Source organism: Ostrinia furnacalis, unplaced genomic scaffold, assembly GCF_004193835.3.
Source record: "Ostrinia furnacalis isolate ACB-3 unplaced genomic scaffold, ASM419383v2 OfSCF0661, whole genome shotgun sequence".
Taxonomy (NCBI): domain Eukaryota; kingdom Metazoa; phylum Arthropoda; class Insecta; order Lepidoptera; family Crambidae; genus Ostrinia; species Ostrinia furnacalis.
Window position 1 is genome coordinate 68,390 of NW_021130900.1, and position 26,501 is coordinate 94,890.

Consider the following 26,501-nt stretch of genomic DNA (forward strand, 5'->3'; position numbering starts at 1 on the left):
GCTTAAGCCATAAAATTACCATCAAGGTGTATAAGAGCCCTAACATTAGAAACGAGCCTATATTTTATAAGGGAAACCATGACCCACATAGCACGCGGAGCGTCTGCAGCCATTGAAAACGTTTCCACATTCAACGGATACCACGTCGGAACGATTATGGAATGTATAGCTCAATGGCGTAGGTAAATGAAGTCATGTTGGGTTATGTTATTGATAGTATCGCAATATCAAAAATGATGACTTTTAGTGAAGCTTCCATGGTCTTACTAGTAGATACAGTTTAATACAAACCCTATTTTTTTTATAACTAGAGACATTGCAAATATGAATTGGAATATATAGCGACTGATTAGGTACATCGTTTTGAGATTCAAGATTTCAAGAGGCGCATATTATGTCGTTTAAGACTATCCACTTGTCAGACTCTAGAAGGACTTATCGCAGATTTAGATGTATTTCATGGTAACACATTAAAAGGTTTTTGTTCAATTCAGATTTAAATAATAATTTTTAACTCAGATCAACAATATATTCCACAATATTAAAATAGATGTAATGGATGGAAAATGCTACAACATTTTACGGCTCAATGATACTCGAAACCATTATATTCCATCCATAATAATGAGTCGCTAAAATATGGAGAATCGGCAAAAAATAACATACAAAAGCTTGAACATTGGTCGTCAACTTTTAACCTTTTAGCTCCCCAGCGATTTGTATCCGAAGTTAAACACTTTTTCTTTCTTTTCAGATTGGAAAATTTCTTCACCAATCAACGGCACTAATGAAGCTTCCCACAGACGGGATATTGAACTAGCAGCCACTCGAACTACCTTCAAGCAATAAAACAACCAACAAGCTCTACCAATTTATACCAAAGTCACTGCAAGCGAAAACAAACTGTATTACCCAAGCCATAAGAACGAAAACCCCGAACGACCCGGATTCCAATGGCTATGCCCGGGATTGGAAAGTCAATCCAAGCGATATGTCAATTAGAACTGATTCCCAATTGTAATCAAGCACGGAAATCCAAAAAGTTACATGACGAAGTAGTTTTTCAGACCTGACTCAGCATTCTTTTCGTTTTGCATCCTGCTTTTGATCGCGAGGAAACAAAAAGAAGACAATCAAAACCAATGTATGGCATAGTCAAAAGAACGATCTTCAACGACACCCAAGCCAGGGATTCGTATGGCGACTCAAAGTCTTAACTACTGTTCACTGCCCAACTTTGTTGCTTTATCTTCGCGTCTTCTCATACTGGTATCTTTAGTATTGCTCCAAGTCAACGCTGTGGTGGCCTCGGAAGACATCAACGAATCGCTTGACATTGATGTCAACTTTACCAGTCCGAACTCCACACTTAACTGGACTCTGTTCGACGACAATTCGACTTTAATTAAGCCAATCCACATAAAGCACTACAAATACTCCACCGCCTTCAGTATTATTCTCTCCATTATATTCCTCATAGTCATATCTGGGACCATCATCGGCAACATTCTTGTTTGCGTCGCCGTGTGCTTAGTCAGAAAATTGAGAAGACCCAGCAATTACTTGATCGTATCGTTGGCAGTGAGCGATCTGTGCGTAGCTATCACAGTGATGCCGATAGCTATGGTGTACGACATAATGGGAACATGGCCTTTCGGACCTGTGATCTGTGATTTCTGGGTATCGAGTGACGTTCTCTCGTGCGCTGCCAGTATTCTCAACCTGTGCATGATATCTGTTGACCGATACTATGCGATCACGAAACCCTTGGAGTACGGTGTCAAGAGAACGCCTCGGAGAATGTTTTTTTGTGTCTTCATAGTCTGGATGAGTGCCGCCTTCATATCGCTGCCGCCAGTTCTAATTTTGGGCAATGAGAAGACTGACACGTCATGTTTGGTGTCCCAAAATAAGGTGTATCAGATTTACGCGACGCTCGTTTCGTTTTACATACCGCTCACGGTGATGATGGTTGTTTATTACAAGATATTTAGCGCTGCTAGGAAGATTGTGAAGGATGAGAAGCGAGCGCAGTCGCATCTTGAGACGCACTGCTATCTTGAGATCAATGTCAAGAATGGAGGGGCGGCTGAAGCGAGGTTACTTGGGTCGCAGGCGGCTCAACCAACTGCCAGAGGGTCTACTGCTAGCACAAATACTACTGTAAGTATAATACTTGAATTAAACAATCTTGTTTTATAGTGGTAGATTGTAGGTAACGCCACAGAATAATAATAAGTACTACGTAGTAACGCTGAGATCATAACATAACCTGATAATAGTACTCGTATTACTCAAATGGGTTGTAGACATCATCAATCAATAAGGCACTACACACAATAACACATTACTTGAGTTGTTTCTAAGGAATTATTAAAAAATCAATCTATTGAGTTGTCTAAAAAATTCGTTACAAATTCCTTTCCCATACATAATTTATGAAAAAGTCGAGACAGACAATAAAAAAGACGTGGTATCAACCACCCAATTGAACCGACGCCTTAACTTGTGACCTTTGAAACAAGGAACCATAATTTGTTTAAAGACATACGGGTCGATTCAAGTCTGTCAAGCAATGACTACAGCAAAAACTAGTTCCCACGAAACAATGTAGTGCAATTTCTCGCTTTGTTTAATTGAAGATGTCACAATCTTTGGAAATTTACGACCAACACTTAATAAACCAGTTGCCCTGTAATTGAAGGCTAATCACATAATTATTGTCTTTACAGATCAGTGTAGAGAAAACAGAAAGCACTATAGGGAGATGCTTTAGCGGGCAGCGAAAGTCGAACGAGTCGCAGTGTCCGATGCTGGGCCAAAAGACTCCCACAAAACCTATCCACACCATCAACCGCTCCACGTCCCAAGTGGGACAAACACCAGACAATAATAAACTCCAGGTCAAAGAGAGACGAAGACAGTCCTCAGAGAGCAGTAACAAGCTTACAGCGAACAGAATTCGCTCGTCCCTCTCAAATTTTGCTCAAAAAAGCCACATTGCCAAAGACTTACTGCACACCACCCACTCGCCACACCAGAAGAAGCTGCGGTTCCAGCTCGCTAAAGAGCGAAAGGCGTCGACAACCCTCGGCATTATCATGTCGGCTTTCGTCATCTGCTGGTTTCCATTCTTCGTGCTGGCCCTCATAAGGCCGTTCCTCGAAGAAGGGGCCATCCCAGACGCCATCAGTGCGTTGTTCCTATGGTTAGGTTACATAAACAGTTTGCTTAACCCCATTATTTACGCGACTCTCAACAGAGACTTTAGGAAGCCGTTCCAAGAGATTCTCTTCTTCAGGTGCTCTAATTTAAATCATATGATGCGTGAGGAGTTCTACCACAGCCAGTACGGTGATCCTGACCAGCACTACTGTGTGAATAATACTACCAAAGTGCATAACTATGACGAGGGTGTTGAAATCGTGTCTGCCGTCGACCGAGAGGAGACCAGAGCCTCTGAGAGTTTTCTATGATTGTCAATGCTTGAGGTCGACACCAAAGACCGCGATACTGTGATGTAATTAAGACTTTAATATAAACCACGGTCTAACTGTGTTGATTTTCACTTACGTTGTTGCATAAGACGTTTCAAACCTAGTCGTTACTTATTTATAAATAATTATTCCTCAGAGATTTAGTCAGGTTGTTTTTATTAAAATATATATAACGATGTATAAATTAGGTAACTTTGGCAAGTGTATAAATTCAGGGAAGATTTGAAGTATTTCGATGTGTTTTGGAATGACCAAAGAAATGTCTAACTTTAGTGAAGATGTTTTATAATATAGGCTGTTGTGAATTTAGTAACTATAGTATTAATTCCTATTATGTTGTTATGTGAAGTGTATATTGACATTGCAAATAGAAGTCAGAAGTATTTTAATCCATGTGATAGTAGGTAATATGTAGAACTAATTTACGTTTAGTGTCTCAAATTTGATTTTCATTGCCAATTGTTTTTCACGTATAAATATTTATTTTAGTTTGTTTATCTTTAAAGTGTTAATACGGTTGTCTAAAAGTAGTGTCAAATTCAGAAAATCTATCTACTCCAAGGTACCCTTTGATGTCGTACAGTATTGTAGATTGTTATAATTTGTGACGATCTCATTTATATGAATCATTAAGATCAAAATATTGAACTGAACTTGGTTACATTTTCTTCTTTGATTAGTTTATTGACAATAGAGATATAAGAATTGGAGTTTAAAAAAAATATAGTCCGAAAGGTATTCTATCTCTTGATTTGACATTACTTTCTGGGCCACCCTGTATTTTATAAAGTATTATAAGTCTATATTTTCATGTATTTATTAGCAATGTTATATAGTTTATTTATATAATTGGCTATTATAGGGTAAATTTTGGTATTGGTACTAATCTTGTAATTGTATTTCAAATAAAATATAATTATTTCACAATTGGCACTGCCACAAAACGTAAAAATAAGTTAAAAGTATTTGTATGACATTATTATATTGTCTAAATATTACAATATATTTTGCATAATATATTCTATTCACAACGCATGTTTCAAAAATGTGTAAAAATACATAATTTCTATATAAACTACACATCACTTCGGCATATCGCTTTTTATTAATTTCGTGTTTCATAGAAACAATAAAATATTTAAGTATAATACGTAATTCTTTAGGTCGGTTGATATATTGTTAATTTATGTACATAGAAAATAGATAAATATTGAATTGAAAGATCAGAGTTCACTGTTATAAATTATATACTAGTTTTGCCTGCGGCTTCAACCGCGTCAAAAGTTGAAGAGATCGCGGGACTGTTGTCAGTATTATCTTTTTAATAAAACAAGTAACCTCTTTAAAATATTAATATGTATCCTTTTCGTTAAAGAATAGTTTTTGTACAACATGAGATATGAAATGACCTAAATATTATATTAAACAATTAATATTATTGACCGGCCTAACGAAACTTTCGCTTTAAGATTTATGAATATAAAATAAAATAACTATGTCGGTGTTTGTAAATATTGTTAATAGTGCACAATTGACATAAATTAATAATAAGTTAATAATAATTGTAGGTGAAATATGCAGACACCGTGTGGGGAAACTACGCTTGGAAAAAAATATTAATTCGACAAATTGATGTTTAATTGAAATACTAAACTTTCTTTGATGTAGTTTCTTTGCATAGATAATAATGTGGTTGTATGTGGATATTAATTGTTTATGACCACGGAATTTCGCTACAGTATCTGTCTACTAATGGACTAATGGTACCATGCCTTGACCTTTCCATTTCTTGTGTCTAATAAAAATGGTACTTCGGATTTGTAGAATAGTACGAAATTCATTTATGTAAGTACTAGCGGCCGCCTGCGACTCGTATGGGTGAACCCCGTTTTACCCCCTTAGGGATTGAGTTATGCAAAATCCCGTCTTAGTGAGCATCTAGGTTCTAAAACCCCCATGCAATATTTGAGACTTCTAGCACTTCTAGTTTCTGAGATTTCGTGATGAGTGAGTCAGTAAGTGACCTTTAGCTTTTAATAGTACTAAAAAAACTTATCAGAAAGATTCGGGACTGTTCCCACCTCTCGTTCCAACTGCTGCAACTCCTGTGTAACCAGGATCTACAGCTTGACCACCAATAAAAACCCAACCAGTGAAGGTTAAACTTGTCCTAGGAGAAATTTATACTATCATTGCACAAAATTAATCAGAAGAACATAGGAGATACCGGGGAAAGAAGAGTGCCTGAAAAATTATAATTTACAAACTTGTCTTTACAACCACAGGCAATTTATTGCTGTAATTTATATTAATAACCTAATAGAACGTTATACTATAAATACGATAACTCTATAATAAAACGATACCAGAGAAGAGACATTACATTTCTTTAAAAGTTATTGAAAGTAAAATAATTTTCCGAATAAACTCAGCCACCGATTCGCAACACATTGTATATTTATGCTACAATAGACACAATGTAAATGTTATTTTATTACTTTCATTTAAGATGCCTTTTCGATTGAGGATTATAACTTCGCAAATTGAACAGTAAGAGCAGTCCAATTTGAAGAAATGAAAAACTCGCGAACTTCGTATGTCAGTTGAATTAATACCCTAAACAATTTTAAGGTACCTTTCCAATGAAAGAGGCAAAATTTAATGTTTGGAAAAAAATCCTGGATTTTCAGGCCCAAGGTAGATTTCTGAATATTGGAGTATAAGTATTAAATTTGTAATTTTGGCCTACAAAATGTTTAATGCATCTTCACCTTAAAGGCCCGCAACGTACCTGTAACGCCACTGGGACGGCGGGTGTCTATGGGCGACGGTAATCACTTACCATCAGTACCTCTAGCATTAACAACTTTCGTCTTCGAATCGTTTGCGTATTCGATAAAAATCGATACTCAACCTTCAAATTAAACGATAACGTGACAATTTTGATTCTCAAAATGAATTTCGTGCATCCATTTCTTACACTAAGTTCACTTTACGACACGTTCACAAGGGCGCTGTTGTAGTTTTCGTACTAAATCTTTTGATGGCGATTCGAGTACGCAAACGATTTGAACTCGAAAGTTTTTCGTACTAGCTGTACAGGTGATCCGTCTGCTCGTTTGCCTCCTGTCACATAAAAAAGATATTATTAGTGGCAAATGTAACCTAACTGTAACTATTTTTACAAATCCGAAGTATTTTAACCTAAGTAAGCAGTAAGCATAAATTAGTAAGTCAGATATTAGTAAAATGTACTAAGAGCGATAGTATTGCTACCTTTAGAATTAGTTTAAGCATGATTGACAGGGGATTAATCTATCGAATCGATTTTTTTTTTTCACTGAATTTGGATAGTATGACGTCAAAATGAAAAAAAAACATTATGCAATATGTATGTACCTTGATTTTTAAAAAAATCTATGAATTCACTGTAATAATTTTCATTCGTTTTCAAACTCATCCAAACTTTCACGAGCTTGTCCAAATATCTACTTACAGGAGTATGTCAGCTACGTAGTTTCAACAACATTACTACTAAATTACCAACTTAATAATGAAGTTGGAACTTCGGATGTTTAGAATGGCAAGTAAAGTCCTTCATATTATTATTCTTGTTATGACCAATAAATAAAACTTTTTATAGCATCGCTATCGCTCTTACGCAGTGTACTGTAGCCCTAACCATAACGTACTGAGTCTGTACAGAAAAACTTTTAACAAATAAGTAGCGAACAAATCGGAATACTTTTTTTGGCATTGTATTTTTCTTATGTAGGGTCCTAAATGCGACGAAATAAAAATTAGATTTCGAAATATAATTCGTTTTATTATCCTTGAGAGTTTTGTTGAAGAACAATCTGCTGAAGATCAGTTGGCGTAAGTATCTACCCTTAATTAAAGACATTTTTATTCAGTGGAAATCTTTCAGTACAAAATAATTTCTACTTTACTTAGTTTCTACTCGTAGTAGACAAACTACATGAATAGAACTAAGTAGGTACCTAGTCTTCCTTGGTAATCTAGAACAGGCTTTCCCAATTATTTTTTTTGCCAAGGAACCCTAATTGATTATACTTTTCCTAGCGGAACCCCCGTACTACTCCGCCCGCACGCCCTGCCCCTCCCTTGTGCGTAAACAAGTCGGTGCGCGCGAACAACGTCGGTCACGAAACGTGGGATAATATTATTTACGGAACCCTTGCGGCCTTTCCACGGAACCCTAGGGTTCCGCAGACCACCTTTCGGGAACCGCTGATCTAGAAGAGATCGCTTGCTAGATAAGACTAAATTGAGTAGTTTAAATTTTGTTTCTTTTATTTATTTCGTATAATTTCGGTACAATTTATCGTATTAGATTAGACGAAACAAACTAAAACTTTTTAGTACTTATACGAAAACTAAATGCATTTAGTAAAAATCTTTTACAAACAGACACTCCATTTATATTTATAGACTTTGTTGCCAATCTCCCCTTTACGCTCACAGTTTATGTATCTACATACGACAGCACATTAGACTTTACATATTTATTGCAAAATCACCCCTATTTCTACAGAATAAGATCCCTCAGTGTCCAGCTTGACGTGCTCTCGTCTGTACTTTGTTATTTTTAGTTTGCGCATTCACGCATCCACTCGTACTTAAATATCAACACCGGACACTCATGAAACACTGAACTGATATAACCTTGGGTTTGGTTCGACATATGTACGCTTTTTCAATAAGCAGGGAGAGTTCATAGTGTTGAATATAGCGAATGTAAAATGGCATAATGATTACAGTTAGTATTTAATTAATACGACGTCATTTGCTGTCTTAAGTTTCGTTAGTTTATAATCTAGAATTGGGTTTAGATGTCATTTTTGTTATGCAGAATAAGGCAGTCCTATTTTGACCGTAATCACACCTGATGTTAAATGAGATGCAGTCTAGGATGGTACTTAGGCGACATCCCACCTCTCTTTGATGACTGATCATGGTAATTAATTAACCTTTCGATTTGCCACATCATGGCCAATTACTAGTTATAATTCTTTTTGTGTTTCCCATAGTTTGTCTATCGCTACCGGTTCTTTGACGTTCATAAGTTCAAAGTTTACGTCAATAAATCATTGACAAAAATCATGGCAAAATTTTCCGCTAGGAAATCCGCTAGAACAGTATTCTATGACTGCATCCTAAAGACTATTTGCTGCCAAATTGCGTGTCCGCTTATACAACGGCATCACGCAGCTGTCGCGACACGACCGGGCCCACCTTGGCTTCCTGGCATACTAGCCAGTCATTTTGGAATTTGCCAGTCACTTCCAGTAAGCGATATGGCATTATCTTAACGCATTAACTCAACGGTCAGTAATATTCCTTATTGAATTTATTGCTGGAATTTCTGTCTTTCCGATCTTGATCTTGAATGCTTGAAATGTACTTACACTATTAGGCTTTGTCCGCTTGATTATCAGTTATTTTCATTCACGCGTCCTACAATCAAACATACTTAATATGTAAATAGAAGCTGCCATAGAAGTTTAATGACTACACATGAGTTTTAATACCGCTAATATTATAGTTATAGTCCCTCTTCACAATAACATTACTCTCTGACATTATATTTGCAACTGAAGGAACTGAACCTTTTCTTGTTTTCCATCTGTGACCTTACTAAAATATTCATAAAACTACCCTAGTAATTTACGCTCAAAAACGCCAACAAATAGACCACATTACTTTCGCATATATGAGCATAGATTCACATTTATATTACTACATCCACACAATGGTTAAACACCTTTTGTTCTCCAGGAACCAGTCAATCATCGGGTTATCATTTCACACACTTTGAGGGCTATAATAGTTAGTCCTAATTAACTATTTGAAGTACACGTCATGACGCAAGTATCAATGTTGGCCACAACAGCTGTCTCTATCCAACCTTAAAAAAATAACTGGGACAAGCCTATCCTGTCTAATTCCTCTTCAAGCATTGACCTCCCTGTCTCAAAATAGGTGTCGTTAGCATAATGAACTCATTATGTTAATACTGCATGCCAGCCATAGATTAAAAAAGGATTAGGAGTAGAAGGCCCACTTGAATTGAATGAATCGACTTGCTTTCAGCAGGGCTACCCCGAAACGCTATTCACGTAGTCACGGGTCTATCTGTCACCCTCGCTCATGCTGGCATCGCGCTTTGCGTGAGAAGGATGGCAACATTCGAAACTTCGGATAACGTTTTTCGGAGTAACCCCGCTGATTCTACAGTCAGCGTCAAACAGCCCGTGACATCCAAAAAGTAGCCAATAAGTTCACAACACGTCTTCGTTGTGTTGTCAACATTGGGTGTCAACTATTTGATGCTGACTATACCTATTATTAATTCCAGTTTAAAAACAAGTGTCAAAAACAATGCGCCCAAAAGTTCCTGTATGTATTTTATATTGTAGGAGATTAGCGCCAGAGATACTACTTAGTACTTAGTAGTACGTTTTTAATAAGAAACTTAAAAAAATCGAACTGTCTAAGGTGGGAATCGAACCCACGAACTTTCGCTTGCCGGGCAACTGAGCTACTTAGACACTGGATAAACCCAGTAGAATAGAATCACTCCCATTCTTCCTGTTATACAAATATTTATCCCTTAATTGCTTCTCGTAACATCAGACATCCCCAACCCGTCAGCAAAGGAGTGTAGGCTTAATTCTCCTCTGGTAAAGAAAAAGGGTCTTCTCTCCTGCAATGAAAACTAAATGACCTGATGACGATGATGAAGCTTGATGAGTAAATTCTAAACTAGTATAATTTAGCGCACCTACTGATACATAAGAGAGCACTGTTTCAAAAACGAGTCAATGACGTCAGCCTATTTTGTCAAGCGCAATTAGACGTCATTACAGTTTGAAGAGGGCAATTTTAAAAATGACAATCGTAAAGGAATAGTTTTTGGAGTAATCAATACTGTACAGTCGGCGTCAAATAGTTCGTAAACATTCAAAGTGGCTAAAAGATGTCACAACCTTATTCCAATGTAACAAAGATTAACCGCCTCTGTGGTCTAGTGGTAAGACCACCTGCTTCAGACGCAGAGGCCCTGGTTCGATTCCCAGTGGGGGCAGATTTTTCTGTTCGGTTTGGTTGGTGGTAGGGCTTGTTCTAAGTCCGCCTGGCTAGCTAGCTACCACCATCTTACCTAAGTCTGTCGCCATTACAAAAATGTTAACAGCATTATTGTGTTCCGGCAGTTAGAGGTTAAGATAGCCAGTTCCTCCGTGGTTGAGGATTCCGGGTGAAGCTCGCTTCCACCTTCGGCCTGATCGTCACTTACCATCAGGTGAGATACAGACCAAGAGCTTCCTCGTTGTGGATAAAAAAAAATGTGATGCGAACTTTTTGGCTACTTTGGGTGTCACGAACTATTTGACGCTGACTGTACAGTTAACGACAGAATATTAGTGTTCTTGGTCTCAATAGTAACTTTTGTTTGAAAACTGGTAACTTTGGACATTGATGAAGACAAAATTAACATTACTTTGACCAATAATCATCCACTAAATTTGAAGTTCTGAAGTGATTGAGTCATGTTTTGGATCCGTTACAAAACAACGCTCAATTGATTTATGTTCAGTCATCAATCTGTTCCGTTTATATTGACTTATTTAAATTGACGCAATTAAAAACCTCGATTAAATGCATCTACATAAAAGTGCTTGGTATTATAATGTCCCTATAGTTTAAACAAATAGTAAAAGTATTTATTTTCGTTCGTTCGTTTCTTTAATTAAACTATATTAATTTACCAAAATTAAAATCAAAATTATTTAAATCTAAAAATAATGCTACATTTGAAAAAAAAATCTACAAACATATTTCACTATTTTTCAACACAAAAGTATGTCATCTGGAATGAACCTATAAATAAAGTTTTTTACAACATAATTTACTACTTAGAAAGACCTAGGCTGGGTTGCACCACCCATCTTTCACCGTAACTTTGACGATAACCGGTGCTTTTTGTATGGATTTTGACAGATTTTTGACGTATTCAAAGTTAAAGTAAGATGGTGCAACCCAGCCCTAAAAAACTTTTTATTAATCCGTTCCGAGGTGTCACAACACACTCACGTGTCAACTGTCGTGATTTCTGTCAACCGAGCTGACAAACAAATGAATATTTTATAATAACTTTGCCTAAGAAAGACTGTACAAATAACAAAATTAAAACGTGTTAATTACCTATCGTCTTTTGTTTCTATTATTCTATGCTAATATTAAAAACTTAGAGTTTGTTTGTTTGAACGTGCTAATCTCAGGAACTACTGGTCCGGTTTAAAAAAATATTTTTGTGTTCTTTCTGTGTATAGCCCATTTATTGAGGAAAACTATTTCCACCCGTACGAAGTCGCGGGAACAGTGTGCTTACCATGAGTTTACGTTAGGTGTGCTCGCTAGCGACTGCGTAAAAAAATTGACATTAATTGTATGACATATTGTGCAGCGCCCCTAGTGGCTACTTGCAAGAAACAAAATCTTCATAGAGATTTTTGACGTACTCGCTAGCGAGCACACCTAACGTAAACTCATGGTAGGTACACAGCTCGCGAAGGTAAAAACTATGACATTCATTCAGCAAAAGTACTTGTTAATTCCGAATAGAATCTAATTGATTGTGAAAACAATTAGTCATGATTATGTTCTCAAGCAATCACAGTAAGTACTGGTTAATTAAAACGTCACACGGTGTTTGTAATGAGAAATAATTGATCGTTTACTATAGCAAAAAACGCAGTGTGATGAGAAACGTTTTCTAGGAACACTGAAGACAAATGTATTAGGAATACGTAGCAATTCTAGCTGAAGAAATTGCGAACTATTTTCAAGAAAAAGATAACGATCTTATGATCGATGACGTACTCTTATGACCTTCCATTATGGAGAAAAAGAAACTATTTGAGTTGCTATAAAACGTTATACATTTGTTTTAAGTAGTTAGGTATTCGTTAAATGATTAAAGGCTGGGTTGCACGATCTTAATCTGATTTTAACAAACGTCAACAATCTTTCAAACTCCATACAAAAAACACGTTATAATTAGGTTACTATTAATGTTTTAGGTGGTGCAACTCAGCTTAAAAATGGCTTAATCGATAAGTCACCCATCTAAGGGAATACGGAATACTAAAAAGTAAGAAAGTTTTATACTAAAAAGTAAGAATGTGCAATAAAAACAGCAAGGCTCTGTAATCTTTATAATTTTTCAATATCTTTCAGCCGTTGCAAACTTTCAATTTAATTAAAAATAGATTCATTTCCATTTGTCACAATAAACTCATTCACCCACTTTCAAAATGTCCTACATAAGATCTACGCATGGCATGGGGAAAATGATATATTGCGTAGCCAAGGTACACGTCTCTTGAAGTCCTCTGCAGAAATTATTTATCTTCCCGAATACCCCACGTCAAAACTTAATGGGAAACCGTAGGGTTTATGGCCATAAAGCAAAGAGGGTGTAGTAGGCTATGTTCGTGATAAAATTCAAGTTGAAAGAAGAAATCTCTCTACCTCCCTGGAAATTTCTGACCTACGTCAGTGGAGGAACAGTCGTTTAGTAAAAAAGCGAAAGCAAAAAGTTGAAAAATAATGTTGTAAAAATAAAATCACAAAAGAAAAATAACTTTCAACTTCCTTGCAAGGCTTACAGTAAACGCAGCATAGGACGTCCAGCCCTAAAATGAACAGACGACCTCATAAAGGATGCAGGAAGGAAGGATGCAGACCGCTGCCAGCTGTCCAATCTGGAAATCATCATTTCTCCAAATAAAATAGGTAATAAATTGGGGAAACCTATGTCCAGCAGTGGGCGTCTACGGCTGTAACGATGATGATGAGGACGAAAAAACAACGCCTGCAATGTGAACAAAAATGCGAAATAAACTGTGGAACTGTACCTATATTTTTACTGTGTAATGTCCACACCCAGTTAAAAAGAGCAAGATAGCAAGAACCTATTGTGCTTTGGAAATGTATCCTTATATTTTCAGCTGTGTATTTTTAGCGTCCAATACGTATTTTTAGGTTTACTGTGTTTTTGTGGTGGGACTTCCAAATATACGATTTTCAGAATACTATTTCGTGAAATGTATTTCGTATATTTTCTCCTTTGTGACATTACTAAAGTACGTTCTAATGATAGGCATTACGTTCAATACAATGTTTACTTTCTCACTATACTGACAAGATAAATCGATATCCAAGACACATGTTCCTAAAAGGCTACATTTTATCCATGGGAAATTATCCTTAGTGTGCCAAATCCTGTGGAAATTATTAAATGAAAATACTAGGCGTTCTGTTTTATATTTGGGATTCATACTACGTATTTCATCCATCGTCAATGTTACCCAAAACAAAACAGATTCAGAACGGATCAAACAGAAAAACACAATGGATTCGAATATTGCAATTTCATACTTTATTGCGGATATTGCTTGAAATGGTGGATATGGATCGTTCTTGGAAACTAGTCACATGTAATATAGGATAGTTCACACACTGGTCAATTACACTACGAGAGAAAATCTCTAGTCTGCAGCTCAAAAAAGATTGTCTACTAGTGGTTCTTTATTAAAACCTTCAACTATGGACGTCGAGTCGGGTTTCAGAGGCCCACCCAATTTCTCGGCTTAAACATTTTCCCTCCACGTGCTGCTTTCGACCATTTCAGTAGCTTCAGATTTAACTGTGTTTGGACCGAGGAGGCATAAAATCGCGTCGTGCGGCACTTATTACTTGAGTAATAACCATCCAAAATTTTGTCGGGTTCTGGGAGACCATTATCCATACCATCCATACAAACATACTCTTACTTGTATGGATGTGACTTAATATTATAATCTTATGTAAATTGATCTATTTTAGGCTGGAGCGTGTATTTATTGAAGGTAAGTAAGTGGGTTAGAATATGATCAAGTGGATTAAATTAAGTAGGTAAACATTGTTAGTTCCCCAAACAAATTAGGCAATAAATGTCTCAAAAAATCTGTAACACAGCGACCGTGTACATTTTAATAATCAGTGTTGGAATTTTCATAATTAATAAGCGTAGCGTGAGATTAGAATTTCAAATTGTACATTGTGACGTCACTCGTTATTTCCACGAAGTTAATGTGGATGGTAATTGTTTTAATTATTCGGTGGGGCGAGGGGCTGAATACATTTGCTGTTACTGTTATACTGTTTTATTGCCAAGAAAGTGTTTTTGTGCTGAGCAATTTGGACAATTTTGACGTGGGCGATATGGCGCGGAAAGATTGACAATAGAGATGGCATACGTCATTTTGCCCTTTCAGCGAACTTGACATTTTAGGGAGGGTGTGTTGGGCTGCCACCTGCAAGAACAAGCAAGATATAGTAGTATATTCACACGATATTCGCATATGTTAGGAAACTTTTACAAATTACTCATTCGCTTCAGTCTTCATCACTAAAAAGATGTCGGGATTATACACAAAAGTGGAAGCATGCCTAGATGGATCCTCAGACCATACACCTGTGATATGCACATTGAGTAATACAGTTATCTGGAAAGAACCACGAGAGACCCTGTATAACCATAAAACTGACTGGGAGTCCTTTAGGGAATATATAAGTGATAATGTTAATCTGCGCATACCTCTAAAAACGGTAGAAGACATAGATGACGCTGCGTGGTATGCCACTAACCTAATACAAAAGGCGGCATGGCTATCAACTCCACACATGGCATCTAAACCACAAAACCATGACACTACGCTGGAAATACGACAGATGATTGCTGAAAAGAGAAAACTGCGACGTCAGTGGCACACCAGCAGGAATCGTCAAGATAAGAAAGCCCTTAATAGAATACAGAAGGAACTGAAGGAAATGCTAAGAGAAAATGAGAACAATACCCTCCAAGACAAACTTAAGACTCTATCACCGTACAAAGCAGAGGATTATACACTTTGGAAAATGACCAACTCACTGAAAAGGCCAAAAGAACACATTCCTCCACTGAGACAAGCTAACGGCAACTGGTCACGAAAGCCTCAAGATAAAACTGAGTTATTTGCTAATTTCCTAAAAAATGTATTCAAACCCAACGAACCTGATAATACACAATCAGAGCAGGATATTGACGAAGTTTTAAACAGTGACCAACAGCTGTCGCCGCCATTGAGACTTGTGACAGCAATAGAAGTCAAGAGAACTATCATGCACTTAAAACAAAAAAAGGCACCAGGATTTGATCTTATAACGGCAGAAGTTCTCAAGCAACTACCAAGAAAAGGCATCGTCCTGCTGACAATCCTCTTTAATGCAATACTGAGATTACAACATTTTCCAGAGTTATGGAAAGTATCCATCATAAACATGATAGCAAAAAAAAAAAAAAAAAAAAAAAAAAAATTCGCTTCAGTCAAATAACGTCTACTGCTGGATAAAAGCCTCCCCCAATGATTTTCACAATTACCGCTCCTGTGTTCAATTACATCATTACATAGTGCCAAAACACTGTTCAAAATGGAATAAATATTTTTGATTCAATTTGAAATTAAATATCACTCATAGTTTTAGCAAAACTCCACCGCGTTGCATCGTACATATAGCGCCATCTCTTGAAGTTTTAAAGAACTATTTTTTAAAAAATAATTAAATGTTCTATACGTCAATCACGTCAGATTGAAACTCACACAGTAACGTCATTCATTCGGTGCACTAACTCATTCAAGTTCAATCACTCACTCACTAGTTCACTTTATAGCAAATCAAGTACCAGACAGTCAGTCGCTAACAAACCTCCACGGTGAACGGACGTGTCGAGGAAAGTTTGTGAAGTGTTTAGTGCTATTAAAGTAAGTAAGTCTGCTCGAGCTCTGGTGAATATTGACAATCTAGTGAAGGTTGCGGGATGCACCTGGATGCAGGCAGCGCAGGACCGATCGTTGTCCCAGGTTGCAGTTTAAAAGAAATGCTCGAGCAAATAGAGGTTAGTGAAGTGCCTTCTAATAAATTAACTAATTTAAATAACATACCTACATAATTTTACCTGCTCCCTTTTTGAAATCGGTTATTAAGGAATATCGGATCGGACTTCAAGGAACTTCTAGCCGTAATAAATAAGTTCTGTATCTTAATGAGATCGTGTGTCTATGGTAAGGATGGTCATCGAGTATTGTTAAAGTACTACAGTCTCTTGTCATAAATTCTTCAACAATCCTTGTAAAAATATACCTACCTACTAAGTATACTGATTATTTAAATTGCCCTCTAGCTGAAACCCGTTACGTTATTTTCCAGTCTGATAATAAAATTCAACCAGACAGATAATAAATAAATATGTAACAAGACTCGTCAGGAAAAAGAGTGAAAAAAATATCTAGGTTTTTCCATTTTCTAACACGGCTACGAAATTATTTTGGCAATTTAAGCCCATTTTGACGTGCGCGCCGTTTTGAGGTTAATTGGAAACAATGAAGCGATGCATAATTAGAATATTAATTAGATCTTACGGATAATGAGCTGGCTAATTATTGCTACGTCGAGAGGGTAATTAAAATCATACGCGATATTATATCACATTTCCTTTGCAATCCCTTTGAAGGTACAATGACGATATCCCATGACACCATGATACTTCACAAAGCGAGGCCTACTACGAGTTATTATTATTATTATGACTTGAGCTCAAATTAATTTGGTAAATATGGTACGATATTTATTATTTTATTAAGGGATAGCACACAGCACAATATCATTTTTAGGCTACAATAAGTACATGGTGGAATTTGGTAATGCCACCTGGAGGGAAAGTACTCTTAATATTGTAGATAGAAAAAAAATCTCAAAGAAAACATTCCTTTATTTTTAAAAAGAAATAGAACTGCATTCAAAGATTTCCAAAAATTTGCTAGCCACTCCCGGGAATTGAACCAACTAAAATCTGTTAAAAATGACACCCTGTGTTTTTATTACATCGATCGTTAGTATATGGATGAAATCTCTCTAACAAACTTGATAAATCAAATGAAAGGAAAACCATGAAATCTTAAATTATTTTAATAACTAGCTGACCCGGCGAACTTCGTACCGCCTTAGCGTAGAGATTTTCTTAATATTTTTTTCCGTAAGAACCATCCTTGGACTTCCACAAACATTTAAAAAAAAGAATTATCGAAATCGGTTCAGCCGTTCACACGTGATGCCGTGACAACGCGAAACGGGTTTCATTTTTATATATATAGATGTACAGAAAATTGTATGGTATGGTAGTGAATTTTCGAAACATTTTCGAAAATCTTTGAATGCAGTTCTCTTTCTTTTCAAAATTATAGGAATGTTTACTTTCAGTAAATGTTCTATCTACAGTATTAAGAGTACTTTCCCTCCAGGTGGCATTACAAAATTCCATCCTGTATATTATGTTTTTGTAAGATTTTGTAGACCAATTATGACTATCCAACATATAAAATTGCTTTATAATATACCTACTCATTCCAGTATACAAAAGTACGTCGATCGTAAAATAGTTATTGTCATAATTAACTTTAAAAAAAAATAAAACCGACTTCAAATGCGTGAACACAAAAAAAAACTAAAAATTAAAAATATTGCGTATAAAAAAGTTCATCCCCAATTTTCCACCCTTGGGGGTGAAATATTTTCTTCAAATTCGCATGAAATCACCCTTTTGATAATACCTATTCAACAAAAAAATAATCGTTCAAATTGATTTATAATCGGCGGAGATATTGCGTATAAAAAAGTTCATCCCCAATTTGCCACCCTTGGGGGTTGTTTTTTCTATTATTAAATTTAAATGGGACCACCCTTGAGGTATTACCTATACGCCGAAAAAAGATTTGTTCAAATCGGTTCATAATTGGCGGAGTTATCGCGTAACAAACATAGAAAAAAAAAACATACGGGTCGAATTGAGAACCTCCTCCTTTTTTGAAGTCGGTTGAAAATAGACGAGTACTCGTATGTAAATTCACAAAGTGTAGATTGCTGAATCAAAGCGGTTTAAGTAGTTCTGATTTAACAAACATAAAAAACCTCCGAATTGAGGGCCTCCTTCTTTTGAGAAGTCTGATAACAGTGAAAGAAAGTCCTCTTTGGTGCTTCTTAGCACGCCCAGCGCTGGACAGCTGTAAATAATGAAGATAAAGATAAACTTCTAGGGTTGTACTTAAATGTCGAAAGACATTTCGACAATTTTGACCGGATAGCCAAATGCCCCTGTGGCAGTTGCTAGACACCTGGCAAGCAAAATTCTGGGTGTACATATCCTACCTAAGATTAGTCAGTTCGTGTCCTTAGTCCTTTATTTTTTGGAAAATAAATATTTATTTACTAGCGGCCGCCCGCGACTTCGTACGCGTGGATCCCGTTTTACCCCCTTCATCTATCTTACGCGGTTTAGATTTTTTCATACAAATGTTTTTTCCCGCTAAGTCCCGTTCCCGTGGGAATTTTGCAATATCCTGTTGTAACTAAGCTTTAAGTTTACTAAGGGCCGATTTTTCAATAGTCGGATAACTTTTAACCGAAGAATAAAATTGTCATTTTGACATGTTTCTCATACTGAAACTGTCAATGTGCCAAACTTATTCTTTAGTTAAAAGTTATCCGACGATTGAAAAATCAGCCCTAAGATACCTACATGCCAAATTTCAAGCGTCTAACTTAAGCGGTTTAGATTTTTCATACAAAAGGATTTTCCCACTAATTCCCGTTCCCGTGGGAATTCCTAAGTATACTATAACCTGCCGAAAATAATTGTACCAAGTTTCGTTAAAATCCGTCGAGTAGTTTTTGTTTCTATAAGGAACATACAGACAGACAGACAGACAGGCAAAAATTTTACTGATTGCATTTTTGGCATCAGTAATTTTCATGTAATTTTCCTCATAAACTTTCCAAGGTCATAAATGCCACAGGTTCTTTTTACCTTAACTTCCCCGCTCTTGGACAACTAATTTCGCCAAAAGGTGACCATATTAACATCTCATATAAATGCATGTACTCATTTCTCACGTGCAATCGCTTCAAACACGTGCAAAAATATGCAAATGCTACACACATAACGTCACAGTGTACGTAGGAACAGTATGTTCACCTTTCGTGTAAGTCGTCCATGGATATTTTTATAGGTAGAATCAAAAATTTTGTCCATTGTGCAATGTTCTGTTCACTCCTCAATGTATTGTATTAATAGATAACTTTCAAAGTCAAAGTCAAAATTTCTTTATTTGTTTAGACTAATAAATAAATACCTAGTACTTACAAATCGTCAAAGTTTGCTCTTAAGGAGCCTTTACATGTCTCATAACCTTTTTACCCTACCAGCGCTTCGAGACCAACATTTGGCAAGTCAAGAAGATACTTATTTATCACAAAAAAAAAAGATAGATTTAACACTCATTATGTAGTAAAATAGATGATATTTAGCTGTATAAGTACGGCTATAAAATGTCCTTTGTCTGAGTCGTGTAGTTTCGAAGTAAAGTCATGTCGATATTAATTAGTGTCGGAGTAACGTAATGCCGAAGTAACGTTTGTCGAAGTAGCATTTTATAGCCAACTAGCTTTCCACCCGCGGCTTCGCCCGCGTGGAATTTTGTCTGTCACAGAAAAACTTTATCGCGCGCGTCCCTGTTTCAAAAACCGGGATAAAAACTATCCTATGTTCTTTCCCGGGACTCAAACTATCTCTATGCCAAATTTCATCAAAATCGGTTGCGAGGTTTAAGCGGGAAAGCGTAACAGACAGACAGACAGACAGACAGACAGACAGAGTTACTTTCGCATTTATAATATTAGTTGGGATATTAGTTGGGATTTCAACTTTTTCAAGATCTCGTGAAGATCGCAGGAAGCACCTGGGTATACGGGCCAGTCATTGTAGAAACCCTTGGGAAAGCCTTTTTCTTCAGTGGACGTCATTTGTCTAAAACGAACGAAGTAGACCTTTTGTGTCTTCTTATTTTGTGGCAGAATGTCGTAAATATTAATACGACCCTTGGTAAAAGAGCCCACATTAACATTCCAGTGAATTTATATGTTTCCGCTTTTCACAATACTTGCTAAAGAACTTGTTAGTATTTACACAGGCAAAGAATAGTCTGAAATTATGAAACTATACCATAATCATCCATGCAATTTCCGTAGAAAATATCTAGAGTTTAGTCAACAATAAACCCTGGTTGGGTTGGTGATGGTAATAAACACACAGATGACAAACAGACCCAGAGCATGTACAGAATTTTAAAATCGCGAAAAGTCTATTTATTTTGGGAATAATATGCATAACTTTAGCTGTGCAGGTCTGGGCCTAGCTTTCATATAATTTTAGAAAACTTTGAAGGAACAATTTCAGCCTCTACAGCCAACGTGACAGCAAGAGTTGATGTTTTACAAACAATTTCGATTGCTGACTATACTTATTCAGTCCTCAAACTCGTTGCGTGCTGTAAGTGTACATTAATAGGTCTAGGTACAATATCAACTAGTTAACAATCATTATGAATTCAGTAACAATTATGTGAGTAATTATTTTTTATTAAGTGAATAATGATTCCCGCTTCGTGGCTCAATCAATCATAAGAGCATGATAAAATAAAAATACGATTTTCATTCATTTTTTTTTTTGTGACTTGTCATTAATTGTCATTATCTGATCCACCAATTGATGGTGGTTATACAGTCCGATGCTAACATCGTTGGGCTATTGTCGCGTTTTAGTGCGTTGCGCTGCGTCGCCTCATCTACACTAATATTAGTAAACAAACAAAGTTTTCCTCTTTATAATATTACTAGCTGACCCGGCGAACTTTGTTCCGCCTTAATGGCAATAAATAAGCAGACTTTTTTATTTCGAACGGGATAAAAAGTATCCTATGTCCTTCTCCTGGCTCCAAACTACCTCCCTGACAATTTTCAGCTAAATCGGTTCAGCCGTTCTTGAGTTATAAGCGAAGTAACTAACACGACTTTCTTTTATATATATAGATAAAGAGGAAAACTTTGTTTGTTTGGTTGTAATGAATAGGCTCAAAAACTACTGGACCGTTTTTAAAAATTCTTTCACCATTTGAAAGCTACATTATCCACGTGTAACATAGGCTAAATTTTATTTTGGAAAAAAATAGGGTTTCGTAAAATATGTAGATAACGTGTAATACACGCGCGCGAAGCCGCGGGCGGAGAGCTAGTAAAAAATATATGGAAAGCGTCCCTCGCAGCGTCGACTCTGCGACTTTTTTCCATATATTTTTTATGACGCGACGCAGCGCAACGGACTAATGGGGCCTCATCGTTAAGAGTCAGAGCACACGTTGCGTTGTGGCGGCAGTGCGACACCGGAGCGGTGTCGATGCGTTGTAGCGGCGGTGCGACGCTGTAGCGGTGTCGCTGCGTCGTCTCACATAGAAATGGCGGGCGTACGAGCGGTGCGGAGGCGCTGCGTCGCGCGATACGGCGAAACCTTTGCGGTGCGGCGCCGCAAATACTGACCGTATTATTACACACTGGACTGACTGTTGTCATTAACATTTTTATGTCTGTTTGTTTAAGTTTCGCCAGAAAAAAAACATTTCATTGCCATAAACCAAAGAAGAAGAATAAGTTTCATAGGCCATACTTTACACAGATACGATTGTCCATGGAACTAAAATTAATGATGTCCTAAGTCGCTTACTCCATACAATGTACGTCAAAATTAGTTCTCGAGTCAATCGTAGTGGCGCTTCAAATTGCCACACAAAATTAGCTGTCATTTGTATGAGACAGCCTGTCCAGTATGTATTAATACAGGTCAGTGGCCGCAACGTTAGTGCCTTGGCTCTTAACGTGATTTAAAACGAATGCGTTTCCCTACTACGGCATGGTCTGCTCGTTTGCTTCCCCAACATCAAATCAAATTCAGGGGTGCTACCAAATTCTTCACGTACAATTTAATCGTTAACGGCTGCCGTGTTCCTTCCACACGTCTGATTAACGAGCGGGCCCGCTCGCGCCATTACGTCCAATCAATCATCGGCGATAAGCCGCACGCACTTGCCGGCGAGATTTACAACGATAATGCGATCATTCATTCACGTTCATTCATTCTAAAGTCGGAAAGCTGCTGTCGAAAAAGGCTTAGTTGCCGCTTTGGGAGATGTAGGTACGCCGAGTATGTGATCATTCAATTTCTTCTTTCAATTCATTCATACGCAGGTATTTCATTCGTTCTAACGTCGGAAAGCTGCTGTCTAAGTTGCCCTTTTGGGAAATGTACGCTATGAATGTGAATTCATTCGTTCTTATGTAAAGTAGTCAAATTCTGAATTCAATTGTAATGCAATCGTTCATTCATTCTAAAGTTGGAAAGCTGCTGTCGAAGAAGGCTTAGTTGCCGCTTTGGGAGATGTAGGTACGCCGAGTATGTGATCATTCAATTTCTTCTTTTAATTCATTCATACGCAGGTATTAGTCCAGTCAATGAATGCCTTAACGACGGTGTAGAGAGAAATCCGTGGAACACAATTTCTGACCTCGGGACTTTATTTAGCCTAGTTAGGTGGTGAACATAGCAAAAGTCCCCGCCCTTAGCCCTTGAGCCGGCGGGGAGAGGGGGGTTTAAAGGTACCACTTTTCGGTTTTTCGCTTAATCCTCGGAAACTATGCGTCCTAGTGACATGACCACTATGAACCAAAAAAAGCTTATTCAATTTGCTACAGGTGAGACCGTCAAGTTTTTCTATATCTTGTATAGTTTTTGCGGCATCTGCTCTAGAAGGTCTGTAAAATTGGAAATTTTATTTTTGTCTTACATGTTCCCATCAGGAGAAAATCGACTAAATCAACATTGAGCAAACACTATAGACATACGGGAGCATGTTAAGCCTAGTTCCATGGAGGGGACTGCACCGTGCGTATATTTAGACGAACCAATTAGAGCCACTTTTGACTCCTCATCATTCAAAAACTACTGTGCATTAACACTTCAAATTTGGCTCATGTATTGAGACTTGCAAGATATACATCAGCTTCAAATTTCATAAATATACCTCAAACGGTTATTTAGGTATTGACGTTCAAAAATCGATATTTAGAGCACTACTATCTATCTATCACATGTGAAATGTTAAAATTTACTGGTTTTTTATTTGTTCCTTTGTATTTACATAACTACCTTTCTGGATACCAAATTTGAACCTTCGAGGTCATCTGGAAGTGGTTAGAATTTGGTATATAGGTCGGACATGTAGATTTTTGGACGTCAATATCTAAAGAATCGTTTGAGGTATATTTATGAAATTTGAAACTAATGCATATCTTGCAAGTCTCAACACATGAGCCAAATTTGAAGTGTTAATGCACAGTAGTTTTTGAGTGATGAGGAGTCAAAAGTGGCTCAAAGTGATTCGTCTAAATATACGCACGGTGTAGTCCCCTCGCTGGAACTAGGCTTAACATGCTCCCGCATGTCTATAGTGTTTGCTCAATGTTGATTTAGTCGATTTTCTCCTGATGGGAACATGTAAGACAAAAATAAAATATCCAATATTACAGACCTTCTAGAGCAGATGCCGCGAAAACTATACAATTTATAGAAAAACTTGTCTTTCTCATCTGTAGCAAATTGAATAAGCTTTTTTTGGTTCATAGTGGTCATGTCACTAGGACGCATAGTTTCCGAGGATTAAGCGAAAAACCGAAAAGTGGCACCTTTAAACCCCCCTTTCCCCGCCGGCTCAAGGGCTAAGGGCGGGGACTTTTGCTATGTTCACCTCCTAACTAGTCTAAATAAAGTCCTGAAGTCAGAAAATGTGTTCTACAGTTTTCCATCTATAATGCTTTATTGACTGGACTATATATTCATTCGTTCTAACGTCGGAAAGCTGCTGTCGAAGTTGCCCTTTTGGGAAATGTACGCTATGAATGTGATCATACGTTCGTTCTTTATTTAAAGTAATCAAATTCTGAATTCAATGTAATGCAGTCGTTAATTCACATTCATTGATTCTAAAGTCGGAAAGCTGCTGTCAAAAAGGCTTAGTTGCCGCTTTGGGGGACGTACGCCGAGAATGTGATCATTCATTCGTTCTCCACGAAATCTATAGTTAAATTCTGAATTTAATTTTAATACGATCATTTATGCACATTTCACATTTATTCGTTAATTCAGGAATCGATAAAGTAACTGAGATATAAAAAAACACCGCACTACATAATATAGTAGGTATAGCAGCAAATAAATCGTGTTGACTAACACTTAATATTGATTGAAACAGACAAACAACGCACTAGTTAAGTTTGCTTAGATAACTATGACACTATGAATTTTTCAAGTGTGTCAAGGGGAAAAATTACATTAAATTTTCACGGGTGATAAAACATTCACGGTGTTCCGCTGTCAGTTTGGGAACAAATTACTACGGACTTCATAATGTTGACGAAAACAAAATTTTAGACGCATTTTCCCTAATCTTATTGACAATCTCATGTTTGAATACTATTTTGCATTGATAAAACTATGATGAAACAGTTAAATAACGATTAGCTATTGCCACTGTAGTAGTTAGAACAGTCGCCGCAGTCAAACGAAAGGTCCTTGGTTCTACTTCCCGAGGCAATTAACTGTATCCATTATAGTCCTAGATTAAAATTACGCACTCATCATCATCATCAGGTCATTATTTTTGTCTCCACAGCACTTGAAAACACACTACTTAAAAAAGCGCACAGTGCAAATCACAGAAGTGCGCCCCTTTTTAAGTTCATCATCATCATCATTTCAGCCATAGGATGCGGACGTCCAGTACGTCCACTGCCTAACATAGACCTCCCCCAATGTTTTCTACAATGGCCGGTTGGTGGCGGCCTGCATTCTTTCTGCTACTGTCAGCGACTTTAGTTCGTTTACGGATCTTTTTAAGTTACCAAGGGCAAATAAAGGATTTGGAATCTATGTACTGATGGGATACGGAGGGCTATTCGCATATTTCTCCCTTAATCATTTACGACATTCACGGAAAGAGTAGAAATGGCCTTATTGTAATCTCCCTAAAGTATACAGCAAATACAATAACAGACAGATAAAAATACGAATTATTAGGTACTACTTCATTTTATTACAATTTCCAAGCATCGTTGATCCCCATCATCCGTACAGGGCAGACGCGGCCAGTCGATCGCCATTTTTTCCGGCCCACTGCAAGTGCACAATATGACGAGAATGAACTGACATAGTCTTTCACAACTGAAAAAAGCTATACAGTACCTCTAACACGAAAAACTTTCGTCTTCGAATCGTTTGCGTATTGGACAAAATTTGATATCCTACGAATTCAACGATAACGTGACGATCTCGGTTGCCAAAATTAGTTTCGTGCTACCATCATACTAAGTTCACTTTACGTCACGTTCACAGGGGCGCTGCTTAAGTTTTCTTACTAAATCTTTTGATGGCGATTCGAATACGCAAACGATTCGAAGTTAAAAGGTTTTCGTGCTAGAGAAACAGGCTGTCGACTCCGTCTGAAATGTGAAAGCAAAATTAAATATAGGGTGAGTGAGAGACATTTTGGCGAAAGCTCAAACAATGAACTCGGATCAATGACTGTACGTCTTTTTTCTCGGAAATAAAAGCCGTTATTTCCATATTTTTGATTCTCTTTTTCGTTTTTCTACGTATAGTCAACGGCATTAATATCTGCTCAATGGTTTTGTTGCAATATAGCAAAAATTGCACATACGATGTCACAATATCGCAGCTTTTAGCTTAATCTCTCTCGTTCTCTTTTTAACTCCGGACGCAAGAAGATAGAGGTGTTAATCATAGCAAAATCAATAAGAGTTGACATTGCTAAGATTGTGCGTGTGAACTTTAATAAGTTAAGCATCAACCAGTGAAGTATTTATACGTTAGTCATATTTTAAAGGAAAAAATTACCTGAAAAGTTTAATATGCGTTTATTTACGTCTACATTTTAATAGCAT

General features: G+C 37.0%; 1 protein-coding gene across 1 annotated transcript; it reads left to right on the forward strand.

Annotated features, from left to right (window-relative positions):
• Window positions 1-1,197: 1,197 nt before the first annotated feature.
• On the forward strand, window positions 1,198-7,225 carry LOC114366686 (5-hydroxytryptamine receptor 1). The gene is made up of 2 exons (XM_028323629.1): window positions 1,198-2,163; window positions 2,733-7,225. The coding sequence occupies exons 1-2, from the start codon at window positions 1,198-1,200 to the stop codon at window positions 3,474-3,476; spliced, it is 1,710 nt and encodes a 569-aa protein (XP_028179430.1). The 3' UTR covers window positions 3,477-7,225.
• The last annotated feature ends 19,276 nt before the right edge of the window (window positions 7,226-26,501 follow it).